General features: G+C 36.1%; 1 protein-coding gene across 1 annotated transcript in view; it reads right to left on the bottom strand.

Moving 5' to 3' along the window:
• The window catches only part of LOC113455276 (protein eyes shut homolog), a 214301-nt gene that overhangs the window by 35985 nt on the left and 157075 nt on the right, over nucleotides 1-21241 (bottom strand). Inside the window, exon 6 of the mRNA XM_087915874.1 lies at nucleotides 14436-14595. Within this exon, the coding sequence (XP_087772000.1) occupies nucleotides 14436-14595 (160 nt within the window). The remainder of the gene's footprint in view (nucleotides 1-14435; nucleotides 14596-21241) is intronic.

Raw genomic sequence — 21241 nt, 5'->3', positions numbered from 1 at the left:
TAAAATAATGAAATATCTTACAGAAAAAATAACCAAAAACTAATCAATCTTTCTCATATTTTCTTTTATACAAAGTAACTGAAAAAATGCAGAAAATAAGATAATTACTAAATGTCCTCAAAGATGGATTTATCCAGTTTATCAAGTCCTGTTCTTCTAAATATGTTTCTAAGAGGATATCCTAAGGCAGATTTGAAAGGACTGCAAAGAGTTAACAGAAAGAGAAAATGGCATATTTTTAGATGAAACACAGAATACACTTCACATTTAGTCAATAATGCCAGTTTCCAGGGCCTAAATCAGGGATCCTCAAACTTTTTGGCACACTGACCTCTTCTGGAATTTTCAGATTGTTCATTGACTGCCCCAAATTTTATTAAATGAAAATAAATGTTTTAAATACTAGTACTACTGACCTGGAATTATTGGACCTCTCCTTGGTCCCCTTGTCATGGTCAGATCACAGTCCAATGGCAATGAGCTTCTCAAAAGCTTCACCACCCCTCACAGGGAGAAAGGGCCAATTAGATTGGTCTGCCCCCATTAACTAATGGACCCAGATGGGTTCCAGAAGGAGCTGGGGGTTATAACTGAAGATCTATTATGCAGTCCAGCTGAGCTCTTAGTCACTGTTTGGAATAGGAAGGTGACTGAAGTTCTAGATAGGATTGCACCCTTGCGACCTCTTCTCATCCATAGACCTCTCTGTGCCCCGTGGTATACAGAGGAATTGAGAGGGATGAAACGCATGAAGAGACATCTAGAGCGCTGCTGGCAGAAGACAGGAGATGAACTCAATTGAACACAGGTAAGAGCTACTAAGGCCTACCTTGTGGCAATTCGTGCAACGAAGTGTAAATACCACATTAATTGCATCTGCAGATAATCACCCAGTGACCCTCTTTAAGGTGAGCCAGTTCCTCCTTGGGAAGGAGGAGATTGAGGTCCACCTGAAGGGTCGCACTGAGGAATTTGTGGATTTTCTGGAAGACAAAATTACTCGACTTCGTTCCCAGATGTCGACGTGATTGCTGGTCCTGAGGCAGGTTCTTGCCATGTTATCTGGGAACAGTTTGACCCTGTTGCTCCTGAGGATGTGGACAGGATCCTAGGGAGTATGTGTGCAAGCACCTGTGTTTTAGACCCATGTCCTTCCTGGATTGTAAAAGCTTCCCAGGAGGTGACAGGCAGGTGGATTCTGGCAGTGATTAATGCTTCTCTACAGGAAGGGATGGTGCTCCAGCACTTTAAGGAGGCCGTGGTCCACTGTCTTCTTAAGAAGCCATCTCTGAACTCCACCCAGTTGGATAATGTCCAACCTGTCTTTAATCTTCCCTTTGGGGGGAAGGTTGTTGAGAAGGTGGTCGTGCAGCAGCTCCAGAGATCCAGAGGTTTCTGGATAAAACAGATTATCTTGACTCCTATCAGTCAGGATTCAGGCCTGGATTTGGGACAGAAACGGCATTGGTCGCACTTTTGGATGATATCTGGCAGGAGTGGGAGGCCTTGTGCTGTCTTGGTTCATTTCCTTCCTCTGCAGCCACTCTCAGCCACTCTCTGAGCCCCCACTCTAGTGTTCTTTCAAAAGGCACTGAAGACCTGGTTTTGCCAACGGGCCTGTGGAACCCAGAGTGGGATGGAGCCCGTCAAATGGCGAGTGTGATCTGCTATTGTTGATATGAGGGGAGAGATCCAGTCCTCATCCACTGCTTTAGAGGGTTCCACAGGGCTCGGTACTCTCTCCACTCCTGTTCAACATGTATATGAAGTTGCTGGGTGAGATAATTCATCACCATGGACTGAGGTATCACCAATATGCTGATGATACTCAGCTGTATGTCTTGGCTCATGGTGAGTTAAGTGTTACTGTGTCCTCCCTCACGCAGTGCCTGGAGGCTGTTAGGAGCCCCCACTCTAGTGTTCTTTCAAAAGGCACTGAAGACCTGGTTTTGCCAACGGGCCTGTGGAGTCCAGAGTGGGATCGAGCCCATCAAATGGCGAGTGTGATCTGCTATTGTTGGGGTGGGGGGGTGGGAGTTGGCGGGTGATTTTTTATTTTATTTTTTTTCCAGATTTTGTTCTATTGTACTTTATTAATTTATTTGATTCTTTTTGTTAGTTTTTATTGTTTTTTTTATTTTTATTTTCTGTTTTAAATATGGTTTTACATTGTGTAAGCCGCCTCAACTCGCCATGGGAGAATAGGTGGCAATATAGATTAAATAAATAATAAATAAATACTACGAATAATAATAAGAACAATAGATAGTCTCAGAAATTCTTAGGGTATTGACCAGTTTGGAAAATCCTGGCATAAATGAAGAACATATATTTACCCCTTTTCATTTTCATGAAATGAATATGCAGCATTATAGTGTATATAATTAATATCGTTCTTTGAAACAAATATCCATGTGACAATATAGTCGATTCTTCTAATAAAAATTTAGAACCTTTCCCCTATTATATTGAAGTCAAGATAATGCTAAGATAAGTCATACTTTTCCCTTCTTATTACTACTTGGAAATGCATAATTTACAGCATTACAATCTGATTAAGTATTAAATGAATGTCAGGGGAGATTTTGACAATAATCCACATAGCTTTTCATACCTAATTATCACTCTGTTCTTGACTGAGGGTTCTATAATAGGAAATTGCAACAAAACAAACAGATAGGCTTTTTGCTTATGCAATACAACAGTAGTCATTTCATTTTAGTATGTAGAACATAAACAGAAAGATTGTGGAGAAAATAGATAGTTTGAAATTGTTTTACTTCTTTCCCCTTTCCTCTTAATTTTCCTTCGCTAAATATAACCTTGAAAATTGTATATGATCATCATCAGGAAATTTTATTCCTGAACACAGGATACCAGATAAAGCAAATTCAGTTAGCAAAGTTTGCTGAGTGAATCATGGTGATGATGACGACAAAAAGCTAATCCTGTGAAAATTGTGATATTTGAAAAACAAGAAGGGGAAGAAATGTTTTAGGTGTTGGATTCTTTCTCACACAGGCAAAACAAACTAATTCAGGGGTATCCAACTTTGGTAGCTTTAAGACCTGTTAACTTCAACTCCCAAAATTTCCCAGTCAGCCATGTTGGTTGGGATATTCTGAGAGCTGAAGTCCACAAGTCTTAAAGTTGCCAAGGTTGGACAGCTCGGATTTAAATAATATAAGGTTGCTAAATGGATAAATAGCCATGGAACCAGTCATTATCAGAATGATAAGCTATAATCTATCATGCTGGAGCCAGGCTAAACATTTTTTGGAAGATCCATTAGTGAACAGTGAGATTCATCACACCATCACAAATCTCATGGCACACTATTGCAGGGCTGTCAAATTCCCGGCTTGCAGGCCAGATGTGTCATGCACTGGCCAGGCTCAGGCCTTGTTTAGCAAAGCGGGGGAAAGTCCTAATATGTAACGTGATGCTACCGTAATGACGTGAGTTTGACACCCCTGCACTACTGCTATTTTGGTAAAATGTGAGGAAAAACAAGAACGATCTTCTAATTCTCTCTTACCCTCAAAGAAATTGCTTAACATGACACAACTGTGATTTTCACAATGTTGTCCCCTCCATTGTGAGTTAATGTAAGTTAATGTATTATAGATAGTCCTCAACTTATGACTACAATTGAGCCCAAAAGCATTTTAGGACCATTTTTGCCATAGTTGTTAAGTGAATCACTGCAGTTTTTAAGTGAATCATGCAGTCTTCAAACAAATATGGCTTCCCCCATTGCTTCTGAGAAGCCAACTGGGAAGGTTACAAATAGTAGTCACATGACCCTGGGACAATGCAACTATCATAAATACATGCCAGTTGCCAAGCACCTGGATTTTGATCATGTGACCATGGGATGGCTTCAATGGTTGCAAGTGTGAAAACCAATCATAAGTCACTTTTTCAGTACTGTTGTAATGGTCACTAAATGAATAGTTGTAAGTTGTGGACTACCTGTATTAAAAGTGTAATGTACTTTTTCAGTAAGATATTATGAATGCTGCAAATGAGTTAACCAGATATTGAAGTTGTGTTTTCTATTTCAAGATTATAATTCTTCTTCAGTGAGTATGAAGATATGAAAGCACATATTTTCAATTCTTTTCATTTCCTTCTTGCCTTTTCTTTACATTTTCTTAAAGCACATTTCTTTTATACAGTGAACAAATGGAAAAGAATTCTAGATCATTATCTATTGTTCTTAACTGGGAGGGGTGGGCTGCATGCAGCTTTCCATTTCATCACTAATATCTGATTTGCTTTGGCATTTAATTCACTCTGCCACAAAGTTCAGAAATGAAAGCATAATAAACTGTAGCTCAAATACATTCTGATTTGTAGAACACTGAGAGCAATGCAATCTCTTAAAGTTGAACAACTAATTGCTCTTAATAGATAGGTATTTATAAATTATAAGCAATATAGCTGCACCAAAATTTGGGCATTTTTAAAAATGAATCTGACATAGAACTACTGTAAAAGATACGTTGGATTCGCATTTTTTGTAGTTAAGTAAATATTATTAAAGCTAAATATTATTAAACATTCTTAAAGCTCTAGCCCTTTAAAAAAAGAAAATGCAAATATAGTTCATTTAGTTCTATGGATTTAGTTCATATAGTGATTTACTTGCTTTTTACTACACAGTCTATGCTTTGTTTTTAAATCATTTTGTTTGTGCTTTAGTTTTAACAACGCTTATCATAATAAAATCTGGCATGTTATTTGGCTTAGCTAGATGTTGCAAACAAGATGTTGTATAAATAATCCAATAGGAAATTGTAGTTGTTAAGCGTATTGACTGTGACATATGTGCTACTGAGCTCAATTGGCTTCTTTCTCTAAACAATCATTCCCAGCCTGGAAATAATTTCTAGTGAACATCTTGAACTTTTGGAACATCACTGTTGAGATTTTAGTAGGTTCATACATATGAAACACTACGCCATGTTTTCTTGCATTCAAATCCATAATTCATGATTTGCACACATCTATCAAACTGGGAACTGTAGCTATGTAATGCTTATTCCTCCTTCTTAACCCCACTCTACTCTCAACCAAGCCTGCTGCATAGTTCTTCACTCCATCCTATCCTACTTATCCTTCTCATGACCAACCCTTTCCCTCTAATAATGCTGTCCTTGTTTATTCTTCTCCCTCATTGTCCTGGTCATATCCTAATTCCAGGCAGAAAATAATGAGACATTTTCTCCAGAGAGATCTTTAGTGATGTTGGATTTAAATATTATTCCCAGTTACCTCTCTTCTTGGGGATTCAGAGAGAGCTACTATGCTTGGCATAAACAGCACTTCCAGCCCCCAATAGTGGCTGTTTAGAAGTAAGCAAATTATTTGGCCGATCACTATCAAACAACAGCACCTCTACTTCACAAAGAGTCTATTTTCAGATGCATAACTCATGCCTTCAATGCTTTCTTAATTGGAAAGACTGACTCATCAGTATGCTCCTCAATTCCCAGCCTGTATATTGCAGGAAGCAACAGGGAAGACTGGCATAAAGGAAATAGGCTAAATTTTCTCTGTACTGCAGGCACACTGTGAATGCAATAGGTTGTGTTGTAGCATGGCTCATTACACGAACTGGCCTTAAGACTGTCTACAGATTTTTCATCCCCTCCCCTATTTTTTGGGGGGGAGGGGGGAGTTTCTAATATTCTAGTTATCTCAGTATTACAAATCATTTCAGTTTTAAATAATATATAACATTAGGCCTGAGCAAAAGTTTTGAAAGATACTTTCTTTCAGTCATGGCTTTGATGAAGTACCCTTTTCCATGTGGTTCTACTAGGCACTGAATGGAAGCTACTGTATGATATTAAATTGGCTGCTTTATTACCATACGTTTTGTGTACAAATGCACATCGAATATCTTTTCATTGATGCAAAGCGGCTGCTGGAACCCAAGCAGACCAACTTAGTGCTCATGACTGGAAACTTTGGGATCTAATGCTCACATTTTTGAACCAAGTTGCTACCTCAAAGAGGATCACTCTACTTGGGGTTTAGATGACTCTGTGAAGGAAAATATGACAGTGCATCATATAGTCTCATGATCTGCTGAACATCTAATACTCAAAGTACTGATTTCTTCTTTAAGTTCAATCACAACTACTGCAGTTGTTGATTTAAGTACAAGATCTCCAACTTTTGTTTGGTCAATCTACTGGATTGCATTAGATGAATTGATAAATTATACATTAGACCAGTCTATAAAGTATTTTCTTTACTTCTGGATGAATCTAATATATGATTGCAATCATAAATAGTTATGGTAGTAAATCAAGTTTGAAGTTTTAGTCTGGAGTACATTGTTGAACGAGCTATGGTTAAATATACTGTATATCTTGATGTAATATAACAATTACCTTATAATTGCAGTTTGTGCAACAAGTTCTTGAGAGAATTTCCTTCACTCATATGCATGTTACAAGAACCTTTTTGTTTCCCTGCTCAATGCACTTGTCTAGTTTACTTTCTTTTGATAACCATAGCAGACACATCATAAGTAAACCAAAAACTCAGAATCTCAGAAAAGAATGCACTTTTCAATCAAGAAAGTTTTATTGGCTTTTAATTACTATGACTGATGTACAAATCACTTGATTCTGCCTACAGCTAGAGTATTATGGTAGAGGTACTTGATTTTGCCACTACTATAGTAGTGATTTTAATGCATGCCATTTTTGACATTGAGAGAAGGAGAAGAAAGGAGAAAAAACTAGCCCATCAGCTCTTTTTAAAGTAGCACATAGCCAACCAATTGTCCTTGAAGGCGCTTCCTTTAATTAATTACTATCTCTCCTTGCATGTAGAATGAAGCATATTGGCAGGAATTGATTATGAGGGCACTTGATTTAAAGGTAGAAAAACCCTTTAATTAAAATTATCTTATTACCGACAACATAACAGCATCCTATTTAAATTCATCAATCTGAATATATACTTGAGACCCAACGATAATTTTGTGCAAAAGAAAGAACCAGAACATTTTAATATCAATGATAATAATATTTTTAAAATGCCTCATTTTCATTTTATTTCAGGAAACAAAAACAAATGCATGGGTCTTTGTCTTTTTCTAGAACAATGCTTCAGCAAATAATTTTGGAGTAAAATAGTAAATTTTGGAATAAATGCCTATCAGAATGTGATGATAAGCTTATTTTTTATGTAAATGTAAACTTATGTGGCTAGCACAAGAAAGAAAGGAAATTCAAATTATCTGTAGCTGATTTTGTCTGTTTTTATAGCTTGGGGGTAAGAAAACATACACCGTAGAGAAAAAGACTTTGCTGTTCAATTTTGGTTGCTCTCAAACAGCTAAGCAGAGTCAGATCTGATAAATGCTTAAATATTAACTATTACTAGCTGAACCTATAGATCTCCCATAGGCTACCTTTAATAATTATGTTATGCTATGTAATGTTGCTAATTGTACAAAATTTAAATAATGCATATTGCCTGCATGAATTGGCCCTTACTGGCTGTTTAACATTCAAAGAGTTGCTGAACAACACAATCATTATTTCCTTTTAGTTTGTCTGCTCTTAATGTGCTGCTTTATGTTTCCATAAAGAGATTCAACCTATTTTATTTCTATTTTTTTAAACTAGGTAAATAATGAAGCCATTCCACTCACAAACCCTTCTGTATTTTTGATAGATCTGATCTTGAGGCTTCAGTTCATATAGCTCTTTTTGAAGTCACCAGCATTTTGAGAATGAGAATTGTACTCTGTGTGTGTATGTGTGTGTGCCTGTGTGTGCCTAGTTCAAACTTGGTCTTCATGCTATCTGCATAAATACTGGAGGGGGGAGTCTGTGGCATTACCCACTCCCTGGATAAAAATAACAAAACTCTGAGTTTTGTTTTATACCTTCAAGCCAGGGTATGTTGAACAAGAATGATCAAATGACACATGTGCAAGCTGGAAAAAAATGATGCAAACTTTAGTTTAGAATCAAAATGCAATTCAGCACCTGATGTGAACAGAGTATAATTTGCCTGAAGTTAAATTTCTATTTTTCCTTAGGTCTTCCATTTTAAGATAAATAGTGCAATAATACCACTTAATCTAAGTGAGTATGTTAAGGAAAAGCATTGTTCCCTCATTTTAGCAATAAAGTGGATGATACAAAGAAAGAAAATTTGAAATATAGGACCATCATACAATGCTTTTGCATAATATTTTAAGATTTTTAATAGATTTCATATAAATGGTCAATTCAGCCAAAGAATAAGTGCTAAAGATACATAATAATTGCCTGTCAAAGAGCTTAGTGCTGGTTCACTGATAATAAGCACTAATGATGTTACTTAGTTTGGTAATGAAATGCCTGCAAACAAACAAACAAGTAAACCACCAAGCTCAGAGAGCACCATGGACTCCACAGTTCAATCCTGAACTACAAATATTCTCTTCGATCAGGAGAATTGAACCTAGCCAGGCAATTTAATTGGCAATAATATGCAATTAAGTTGCGACTGCTCTTTTCAATGTAGCTTCTTTTGCTGTTGTCCTTGTTCCCTGTGGTCATTTCCAATTTAAGACCTACCCATATCTAATCCTATTTTGTATTTCAAGATAGTCAAGATCAGTTAGGTACTGCCACTTAGTCACATAAGGTTTCAGAGGACAAACTATCCATTCTTTACATAACATTTCTGAGGTATTTAATGAGGAACTGATTTTACAACCTTTTAGGCATTAGACAAATATTTTGTAAAGCAATGGCATGCTATATTAATTGTTGTTCTGACCCAAACCTTGTTTCAAGGAAACAAACACAAAACAGATGTAACAGCAAAACCTTTTAATGATTCTTTACAAATTCTATTCCTTCATGGTTAAAAGGCTGTTTCAAACTAATTGTCTGATAAGAACGAGCCTTGCCAAGGTTGTGCAAGGATGCTAAGAACACTAGATAAAGTTACTAAGAAATATTTCAAACACAAAGAGTCTCCAAACACCAACCAAAATATTACGAATGTCCATAAGACTTGAGTGCAAAAACTTCTTTGCTTCCTGCAAAGAACTCCAGTTTCTCAGCTGGATTTTATCTCTTAAGGGAGGGGCCATTACTTTGCAGCCTTACTCCCGAGTCGCCTGTGCTGCTGCAGCTGCTCTTTCCTTTGAGCAGCCCTGCGTGCACGCACACTGGGCACAGGGTCCTCGGGGACTTCTTCATCACTGCTGCCAGCCTCCACAATCTCCGAAGGCAGCATTCCACTCCCTGATGGTCCTGGCCACATCCCTGCATCACACGCAGGCCCCTCATATGAGTCCTCGCTCTCTGAGCCCTCAGCCATCCGCATCTGCTGCCAGTGAACCACAACAATAGTATATTTTTACATTACATATAGGTTAACAATATTTCATCCTTATTAAGCACCCCAATTAATTTCTTTATACATTTGTAGCAATCAGGTGATATTGTTACTCTTTTTTAAATACTTTCTTAGATTTTTGGTTAAAGGAAGGGTTGAAGTGAACAATGTTAATATGATGCCGAGGAACAAACAGTGAAATGAATGGCCTCCTTAATAAGGTAACTAAAATGAGTCACAGAAGAGCCATCTAATTCACTTTTGATGGATGTTAAATACAGGAAATTGTGGATAAATAAAATGGCCAAAAAAAAAATTTCCAAGTAGAACCAAGCAGCCCACTTATAGCAAAGGCAAAAGGTTCCATTGCATATTTAATTATGTAGTAGTTCCAAAACTGATTAATCAGGTAACATCTTCACATTATAAGGAAACCGTTCATATTATTTCTTCAATGCACAATGCATTTTTAAATGGTCCTCTTCTTTTCCTTTTTTCCTCTTTCATATGTGCATGCACACAAACACAGAGACACATACAAAACACAGAGTACAAAATGCAGAATCCCTCCAATCTGTTACTGAACTTCCTGTTTGATGAATACAGTTGTCATTTTAGATTGCACAGTCCTAATCATCATATTCTAGGGAGGAGAAAACTCACTTCCCAGCTCATAATTGCTGTTTAAATTAAGTTTTCATACTTCAGATACTTCTGAGAGGTTATGCAAACTCTTATGCTTATGTCTTACAATGTTAAAAGTACTTGATATAATGGTTGATATCGCTAGATTGTATATTAGACACATTCAAGGTACAGCCCTCTATAACACCTCTATTTCAGCGCAATGAGTTGAATATGAATAATGTACTGCCAAATTCCCAATTCATTAATAAAAATGCTAAGTAACATTTGGATTAACACCTATCTTCATAGTACTCTACTGAACACCTGACCCAAATTTAAAATAAAGCCAGTTCAGAATTTGATTTATGATTTATCATTACCAAATAAACCTGAACAGCTTATCAACTTGTAGCCAAGACAAAGAGGGAAGAGGGGGTTTCAATAAGTATTTTCATCTGTTATGCAGTTTCTCTGACTACTCCATCTCACTTCATTTCCAAAATTTCTACTTTTGGCATGATCTAAGTCTTAGATACAATGAGATTGGATAGAAATTGTTATAAACCAGATGTTGGTTATATTTTTTCCTCTTAGCATTGTATTTATTTTTATTTCAAGGTTAATCTTTCCCAACCTGTGTTCTACACATTCATTTCAATAAGTTAAATTGGGAGGTCTGGTAAAAGATTAATCATTCTTGAGCAACTAACCTGGAATGGAATGCTATCAATTTAAAAGATCAGCTATGTTATTTTGATCTCTTGAAAATAAAGCTGACCTTGTCATCATCCCTTGAAATAAAAGTTTACATTTAACTAACATGTAACTTATAAGCTAAGAGGAGAAATATAACCAACATCTGATTTATAATGATTTTCTATCCAATCTCATTGTATCCGAGGATTAAATCATCCCTTGAAATGAAAGTTTACATTTAAATAACATATAACTATAAACTAAAATTAAACTATATGTATGTATGCATATCAGTGATGGGATTCAAATAATTTAACAACTGGTTCTCTGCCCTAATGACTGGCTGGGTGGGCGTTACCAACTCACCGTCACTCATCACACCCAGTTCTGCCTCCTGGCCACTCTCCCTTTTTCCAAGCCTTGGGCCTATATGCAACACTTCCAGATTGGAAAGGGTTAACCAACCCTCAGTTTCCTGGTGCAAATGCCGCCCCCAGTGAAAGGATGGGGAGAGACCAGCAAGGCATTCTGCTCTTATCACCAAGGAAAGTAAGACATTGGAGGCTGAATTTATTAAAAAGCAACATATTGCTCTTATCACCAAGGAAAGTAAGACATTGGAGGCTGAATTTATTAAAAAGCAACATATTGTGTCGTAACAGCCAACATTTCACACCTGAAGTGGCAGAGGCGACAAATCCCATTGACTCCTCAGAAGCAATTTACAATTAAAGCCCATTTGCATCCAGAAAATAATAAATAAATAGCAGAAGAAAAAGGATTGGCAATACTTCTGTGCAGGCAATTCTGAAAGAGACTATGCTAAAGCTGGATTAACTCCTGTGGATGGCTAGGGCCAATGACCAAATGTAGAGAGGCATGCCTGCAACAGCATCAACAGCCCACTGGAGCTGGGCAGATGCCATGCCTTGATTTTGTCATCGTCAGCAGCATCATGAGATTTGTGTTGAGAGAAGAGGGCAAACCATGGAACAGCTAATGGCAACTTCAAGATACCTCTTTAGCTGGCTGGAAGTACAGTGCAGTTAATATCATAATGGCATGTTCCTCAAGGCATCTTTCATGGTAGTAAGCCCATAGCATCTTTTAAAGTATCAACTATCATTGTACCAAAAAAAAATCCCAATAATGAAAATAGACTTTATATCATATCAGGGATGGCAAGATAACACTATGAAGTTCATTAGTAATGGAAGAGTATCTGTCGACTCTTAGGAGTGAATGTGTTGGAACACTGACAACAAGTAGGTTTTGGGGCAAGGCTGCTGGTCAAGATGAATAAGCTCCACTTTGAATTTTTTGCTCTGTGAAGTGTTCCCTGTCATGTATAAATCCAAATACTGAGTCACAGCAGGTTTGCTTGGCACATGAGTAGGATATGATGCAGACAATTTTATTTCACCATTCTTTATTATACATGTAATAGTAAAGAGTGACCAGAAATTAAGCCCTATGATTTTTCAGGATGCTCATAATATATGCCCTTCCCCAATAATAAGCCCCAGTTAAGATTATCAGCCAGACGAACACATTTACACTGTATTTCCCCCAAAGTAAGACCTAAATGGAAAATAAGCCCTAATGCGTCTCTTGAGGCAAAAATTAATATAAAATCTGGTTTCATTTTCAGGGAAGCTGAAAATCAGATCTTCAGATCTCCCCAAACTGTTTGTCACCATGTTTTCTTTGGCTTTCTTCATTTTCTCCAACCATGTGATAGTATCCAATTGATTGCAGTTTTTGCTGGACATTGTTCACTCATGTGGAGTATGTGTCCAGCAAAGTGCATTCTTCATTCACATTAATCAGAGGTCTACTTACAAGTAAATCTTATTTAATTAAATTAGATTTGTTAAGTAACTTTGTTTAGGGTTGCAGCTTGAGTCATGTTCACCCATTTTACTCTTTTATTCCTGATGCAGTGGTTAGACTGGTGCAGTGGCCTAGAGGTGTAGCTTTCACTTCACAATCAGGAGGCTGTGAGTTTGTAGCGGCAGATATTTTTCTCTCTGGGCACAATGAGTAAATATCAGCTGCAAACTCTGCATTGGAGACAGGAAGGGCATCCGGCCAGTAAACACTCATCTCCATTCAGTTGCCCTGACTCCACCCTGATGCAAGGATTTATGGGGTCATTAAAAGACAAAAAATAAATAAATCCTGGTGCAGTGGTTTATAATCTTTCCAGCCTTGAGACCTATTTCATACCATAGCCTGTACTGCACAGCACATGGTTTCTCAATCTCTTCTTCCTTTTCCCTTCTCTCTTGCTCTCTGTTCTTTTTCCTCACTGATAACTTTCATGTTATAAAACTTTAAGAACAGGGGAAGGGGAAATTGGAGCAGTCCCATAGGGACAGTCTGTCTTAAGGTTGGAAATCCAGTTGCAGTCTTGCCTGACCATAGAACATATTTTATTCTGTTTTATTCAATTCTATTCTGTTCATTGTACCGTTGTGGCTATAGTAAGACCCTCAGAGCAGTTTTAATATTAACATTCATTAAAAATACAGAGAGATGCCCAGTATCAGCTCACAGTAATTAAAACTGATCCAACGTCCTAGATTTCTAGCACAGAAGGCAGGCTGGTGTGATGACAGAACCATGAATAAATCAGGTAAGATACTGCCTGCTATCAATTATTCTGTAATTCATTCTTGGGTTTCCGTGTGCTACAGGACACTGGAGGACTGATAGTGTTAAGAAACAGACCAGAATAGGAATGACTCTTCATGTAATGGAAGTGAAATTAACTGAAGAAATGTGAGATGGGCAGTAGCACAGATGGAACTTGACATAAAAAAATCTTATTTATAGCTCTGGAGTTTAATGGGGCACACAGCCATACAATGGTGCAAAGGATTTTAGTCTATAGGCCAGCAGCATACTTACTTGGATTGAATGTATCTATGTGGAACTGGCAGGACTTAGTGTATAAATTATATTTAAAAGTCATATCCCATCAATTCCTTTAAACCAAAATTCAGAATACAAGTTAATTCTCCAGCTTTATTTTAAGAAGCAGCTTTTGCAAGACACGGTAAAAGAGATATATTTTCATAAGTGTAATCTGTCGAATTAACACTATCAAAATGTACATGCTTTTCTTATCAGAGCTTCACAGTGTAGGTAAGAAAGTTAAGTGTGGTAAATAAGCAAAGAGAAAATAACATCTAATTTGTCCTGCGGCATTACAGATTCCATCTAAGAGTTAAATATAGATACAATTATCTTTGTCCAAAAGGAAGCAGATGGAATAGATCACCTTTTAAAGTCTCATATAATTGTAGGATTTTTTTTTTTTTTTGATCCTGCACTTAACTGCCCAAATTGAATTACTGTCATTAATGTACAACACACATATGGATTGAGTAACCTTGAAGGGATGGCATAATATAAAATGTTATTATCAATCATGAATGAAGCCTGACATGTACTTTATCATTCAGCAATTTATTATTATTAGCTTTTTGTGCAAAAAGCAAGATACAAGCTTCCTGATGCTTCAGCTTGAGCTTACTAAAATAATATTTAAGAATATCTTCTAGTTTTTTATACTAAAATAGCATTCTGTACACATTTGAGTGTTCTCCCCCCCAAACGTATATCTATTTCTGATTAGAAGTAAGCATAATGCAAAACATCTCTAAGCACTAAAGTACTTTTCTCCCTCAGGGTTAGGAGAAAAAAAAAGAGAGAGAGAAATCTGAAATCTTTCTTACCTGTGAAACCAGGTAGACACAAGCACTTAGTCTGTGGTTGCAACTTTGATTGACTTATATCAACACAAGTAGCTCCAGGGTGGCAATTGGCTGGATAAATTAAGCAGGGATTTTCTACAAATTGGCAAAATTGTCCAGTCCATCCAGGAGCACAGAGGCACTAAAGAGAAGGAAATAATTTGGTTGAATAACCTATTTGACATTATAGCTTAAAGAAGGAACAAAGGTTAATTGAACTAGGGTGTTCATGTAGACAATTAATAAATACCTTGTCTGCTTAAATTTATTACATAGGAATATTACTGACAGATGACAAAACAGTGATAGTAGCTCACTGAAATATGATTTAAATGTATTTCCAAAGCATTACATCCCAGAAGATAGTTTAGGATTTCATTCTGAGTATATATGCTTAAAGGTAAAACTTATTCCTTGATCTTGTCTTCACTCCTGGAAATTTAATGGATGCATCCATGCTGTTATCTCAGCAACATTATCAAAATTCTTTGATATGACTATATTCTAGGATGCCTTTTTAATTTTCTAGATTAGTTATAAAGCTTAAAGTCCTTATGCTGCTGATGGTTCCCCAGTCAAGAATTAACTAATTCAGCCTGCTTAACTCTTTAATATTAGCTAAGGTTGACTTTCTAGCTAAAACATTCCTCTAAGGAAATTCAGCTCATGATGAATACATAATAGGGATTTCTCGGCAATAATATGTAAATGATTTACCATTGCTTTCTCAAGTTTTTTTTTAAAAACTTTCCAAGTTATTGCCTAATAAGTCCTGGAAGACTCCAATCTATGAACTCACCAGGTCCAACTCTGCTTTCCATTTTGAAATCACAGCATTTTCAACATAAATTTCATTGTGTGCTGTAATTTAAACTTCTATGGTGTGATCTTTACATTATCTCATTCCAAATCTATTCAAATTCACAGAGAAACTTTTAAAGCAAGCTTCAGAATTTACTCTAGGTTATATGATAGGTGTGTAGTTTGGAAATGACATCTCACTGTGTGAATGCTCTGTGATATAAATTCAAATTTAATTTCAGCATCTTTACATAACTCCTTGTTGATGCATCACTTGTCAAATTTTCAGTTTTCCCTCTTAACATTTGGAGAGTAAAATGACAGTTCTCAGAAAATAATTGTTTTCAGTTTCTTATAAAAACTCTTATTAATTCCTAGTGGACATATTTTGGGACTTTCCAATAGGTCTACCATAGTTTTTTAATTGCCATATCAATTTTTTAATTACCATTCCCAAAATTTGACAGTACCATTTTTATTTCTTATGTGATTTCTGATCTTTTGTTTATATTTTTATTATGCCAGAATTGAATTAAATTATTTCCTATATTTTGCCACGGTTAGATTTTAGGATTTATTAAATTTCGATACACCAATTTATAATTTTCTCTGGGAACCATGGCTAGTAAGTAGTTCAGGAGATAATAGAAGGGAAATGTTTGACTTGGTTAAAAGTAGAAATGATGCAATAATAATTTTATTCTGCAAAGCTGTTATATGAAGAGAACTCATTGCTTTTCCTATCACTTGTTTTTTATCAGTCATAAATCTCAATATCTTTTTGCAAGGAGGATGGGCTGGCATCACATCAAAAAATATCAAATAAATATATGTAATTTTTCATATATTTATTTGATATGTGTTTGGCAAAGCCCCAGAAGTTGCAAAAATCTAACTTCAGCATGAAATGAGCATTAACTTCTGATGTTGTCTTCATTTTTGTATTAGGATGTCTGTCTTTTTTTAAATAAGAAGATGGATTTCAAATAAGCCTTTTTGGGGTATATTCCACTGAGAATTTAGCCTGAAGGAATGGAACTTTGAATCAAGGTTGAATAGAAATATTAAAAAGAACCAAATTAATAGGACAGTAAATCACTTATCTTTCCTAAAAAAAATGTGCTTCAAAATTTGGCATCTTGTTGGAAAGCTGAAATGCTTTTGGAGTGTAAGAAAAACAAAAAGAAACAGAGAAAGAAAACAACCTACAATCTATTAATTGAATGATACAAAACTCATTCTTTAACCCAGAGGGATTTGATACTAACTGTAACTCATGTACTGTAAGTCATTTGGTTTAATATAAATAAGAGGAAAGATGGCTACTTTTATTTACTGTATCAAATACTTTATAAATACGCATTTTACAATTGGAACAGTTTAAAAAAACACACTCTAGAAGAGACTGTTCTTCAAATCTTATGAAATACGTTGTGCATATCTCTATGTGTGTAATGCACATCTCTATGTGTGCATTGGATAATATAAATAATAGATTTAAATTTTTTCACAAACAATAGCAATTATGGCTTCTGTAATTTTGGACCAGGGCTATATTTAAGGTAATTATCAACTGTCAAAATATCTAAGAAAAATACCTTTCTCATAGATCAAAGCACAAAATAACAGAATAATAAAAAGGAAAAAAAAATGATAATAGAATAGTAATAGTATTCAAACCAGTGAAAGCTTGTCACTGATTTTTCTTAGTTTCCTCAAGAAATTATTACCATGCTGTTAAGCTATTATACCTTAGAGAAGCAGTTTGGTCTAGTGGTTAAGGCATTGAGGTGGTGTCAGACTAGAAACTGGGAGACCGGGAGTTTTAGTGCCACTTTAGGCATAAAGCCAGCTGGGTGACCTTGGGCCAGTCCCTCTCTTTCAGCCCTCAGAAGCAAACCACTTCTGAAAAACTTTGCCAAGAAAAATTCAGAAACTAATCAAGAAGTTGTCAGGAGTCAATGCTGTTTGAAGGAGCATGCATGCACACACATACATACACACACAAAACCCCTTAAAGAATAAAATAAATCACAAAACAAATTGTCCAGTTTCTTAAACTTAAGGGAGTCAATAAATCCAATTCAAAACCATCTGTTGGCTTGGAGCTAATATATGCTAACTTCTCCCTCCATGCCTACTTTGCTATGAGGTTAAGCAAGATTTATTCAATTGGAAGTACTAGTGAGGAAGTACTAGCCTTCCTCTGAGACCGAGAGGAGATATATGTATTTGTACTGTATTGGAAAGATGATTAATTCAATTTTCTGCAAAGCAGAACCTGTGATCCAAATTTAGGATTAATTGGTAGAAAGGAAGGGTTATCCTGCCCTGTTAGTTTGTTTTTTTCATATTGGGCAGCTGGACAATTCATCTGTTGAAATCTGCTTCCCAATTGGCCTGTCCAATATTAGAGCTGGAGGAAAGTTGTCAGGAATTGTTTATATTCCTTAACAAATTCATCTAACAGCCATCTGGCAGCTCTATTTTTACTGCACCTGCCGATCACCTGCTGCACTTCCCCCATAATCTGAGTAACTGAAGTGGTAATGATATAATTGTTGCATGCTTTTTTTTTTAAAGGCCACAGTAATCATACAGTTGTCAAAAATGGAATTGGCTTTGTCTCCTTGCAAAGAAAAAAATTAAACCAACACAAAGGTTTCTAGGGAGGTTTGGGACATTTTATGCTGTTTAGATCTGCTCAATTACGTTGGCCTTTGTAATGAATGGGATGCATGCATTTAGCATCCTCTGGGGCAGGAAGAATGAAGATAGGTTGGATATCCAAAATTTTTGTGACATGCCACACAGCATACCAGCTGTCAATTTGTCTGGCCCTCCTCTGCCAAATTCAGATAAAGCTATAATACCCATGGGCTGATTTCTTGCATCTTCACCTGCTTTGTCTAAAACTTCATGTATTTGTTTTGATTTTAAAAGAGGATGAATAAAAGATTGCTTACTGCAATGAAATGTTCTACTAGTTAAATACTAGCAACTTGAGTCAAATAGCATAAGAAATAATTTGTTAAGTTTCTGGTCTTTACTTATTGTGGTTGAAATAAAGTTTTCTTTTTACCCATCAAATTTTTAAAAAATAATCCTGAAATAACAGATAGGAGAGAATATTTGTAGCTCAGGATTGAACTGTGAGGTCCTTAAAGCAATTTTAACAGAATGGTTTTCTTGCAGACATTTCATTACTAAACTAGATAACATCATCAGTGTTTGAAGGGAGTGGGATTTGCTCTTATTTTTATATATTTGTGTCTTGCCCTGTCAGTGTTAGTGAGAATGTTCTTTGCAGTTCCTTGGTTAGGCAGTTGTTTAGAGCACACAAAACACTCCCACTAACGCTGACGGGGCAAGACACAAGTATATAAAAATAAGAGCAAACCCCACTCCCTGCAACAACTCCACAACCCTGAAAGTTGCACAAACAGTAAAAAAATAGACATAATCTTCAGGTTGGGCAGGCTTGACTCCTGTCTTACTTGGACATAATCTTGCAATATTCTTGAAAGAATCCCAAAAAACCTTTCTCAGTGCTTTCTTTTGACTCCCCAGTTTAGCCTATTGTCCTGCTATTTTCTGGGAGACACTCATCTGTGTGCTACAGAGGACTGATCTGCTCAGGTTTTATGCTCAGACAAGACCAACTAGATGGTCTCACTTGTTGAATAAGAACATTCATTATCTTGGAATGGAAAAAGGAATAATCTTTCCATATCAGCTCTGGAGTAGGCTAACCATTTTCTGGAAACAAATCCAAGTAGTAATGTAGAACACATTTTGAAAATGACATGTTAATTACTTTAGGCTCTCGCAATGAGGTTCTCTGTCTCTGTCTCTCTCTGTCTCTATCTCTGTTTCTCTCTGTCTCTGTTTCTCTCTATCTCTCTCCATCTCTCTGTCTGTCTGTCTGTCTGTCTGTTTGTTTCTCCCTCCCCCCCTCCCGCCCCATTTAATATACCCACCCACTCCAGCTGACTCTGCTTATTCCAGTGGACATATTGGAAAGATTAAGCAAGGTTCTTGGGTCAAATTTTTGCCAGCTGCTTATCCTTCTTCATATTTAACACTTACAAAAACATAGAAGTTCTCAGATCTTTGGATCTCAGCAGCATTTTATGATGAATTCCCAAACCATATTGCATGCAATAGATTCTGTAAACTACACAATCAACTCTAAAATGTTACCTTTCTAGCCAATTCCTGCAGGGAGTGTTACTTGCCTTTTGTCACAGAAAACAGACTAATTACTGCTAGCGAATGAATACGGAAGTGATTTTCAGCAACAAGTTCAAAGAAATACAGTAGCAATGATACATATTGTTTGTACTGTGGGTGGGCACAGAACAATCATAGGGGGTGTGGAGACATTTTAAAGACAGAACTTATTGTTTGTTTTGTACACATGAAAGCAATAATTTGAAATTTACAGACAACTAAGAGATGCAGGTAGCTTTCCTCTTCCACCTTACTCCCTAGAAATGTCTTCATATTAATGGTATTATTCTAACAAACTGACTGTGCTAAGTAATATGCTGAATACATTCATTATTTTCTTGGGATTTAAGAACCTGAAAAACATTTTTTGATTAACCTGGCACAAAATACTTTTGGAGATCATTGTACATAATGTTTCATTAAGTGTGTATTGGTGACTTAACTTCTAAAAGAATGTTTACACATTTAGCTTAATTGTTTTTCCACTGAAAAAGACAATGGGGAATATGTCAATGAAGATTCAATCATCCAGGCCAAAGGCTGAATCATGGCAACTGGACCAAGCTTTATAAATTTGCACTGACTGATGAAATTGTTTGGATGAGCAATGAAACATCTCAGATTTTACAAAGTTTGGTCCAATTGCCATGATTTAGCCTTTAGATACCTTTGGCTTGGATGATTGAGTCTTCATTGACATATTGCAAGCCCTTTTGGGGAGAAAGCCCTAAAGTTGGTGTAGCAAGAGTTGGGTTATATTCCAACAACTCTCTGACTCTCTGTCTAACTAATTTTGCTCCAATTGATGAAATTGCTTGGATGAGAAACAAAACAACTCCGATTTACAAAGTTTGGTCCAGTTGCCTTGATCCAACGTTGAGACAACAATGAACAATGTTATCTCCTTTCCTTGGCAATTTGCTGACATTTTATGGCATGCTTTTAAGTCTTTAACCAGCAGAAAACATTTATAACTCTCTCTATAGACAAAAGCATGTTCGGTTGAGGTGAAGAAGCCTTATCAATTTCATTGTGCCTAAGCCTTTTACTCAATCATAAAATATACTTGGGACATAACATGGCCCCAGAACAATGGCACCTTTCAGTTTTTATAAGATCAAATAATTTGGCTTCTCAGTCAGTTTCCATCTAATCTACTGGTTAAAATGACACAGATTGGTGGAAGGATATATATATATATGTTCAGACAAGGCCAGCTAGATATATCTTCCAGGAAAGATTCAAAATTTATGAAAACATCCCATTTTGTCAATCTGGTTTAAAAGAATTTGCAGTTTGCTTGCCCTTATACATTCTTTTGCTGTGATTTATTATTATTTTTCTTCTTTTGGTATAAATATTCATAAGCTTTTTTGGAAAACAGTAACATTTTAAAATAAACTTGAAAAGCATGGGAAGAATTCAAGGAGGGCAGTTCTGTGTTTTAAACTCTTAAGATAAGTTCATCTTGAAGGCATTTTGTAGAAAAGAAGTCCTTTGGGCATTATTGCATCCAGATATAGTATGCTATTAATTTCAGCATTTTTACACCTTCTTTCCTCATAAATCATACTTTAGGCAGATTATAAATGAAATGATATATTACGGGAAAGAAAACTTTTTTAGGAATCAAATGAATAAGAATAAAAGAATTAGGAAAATGTATTTAAAGTAATAAAATTTCCCAGGGCCTGTTTTAAAGCCATTCAGAAGGACTTCTCTTGAAGTTCTCTTCCAGAGTCAAGGTACCACAA

This window comes from Pseudonaja textilis, chromosome 1, assembly GCF_049901715.1.
Source record: "Pseudonaja textilis isolate UNSWEBS1 chromosome 1, rPseTex1.2, whole genome shotgun sequence".
Taxonomy (NCBI): Eukaryota; Metazoa; Chordata; class Lepidosauria; order Squamata; family Elapidae; genus Pseudonaja; species Pseudonaja textilis.
This window is presented reverse-complemented; position numbering and strand designations above follow the sequence as displayed.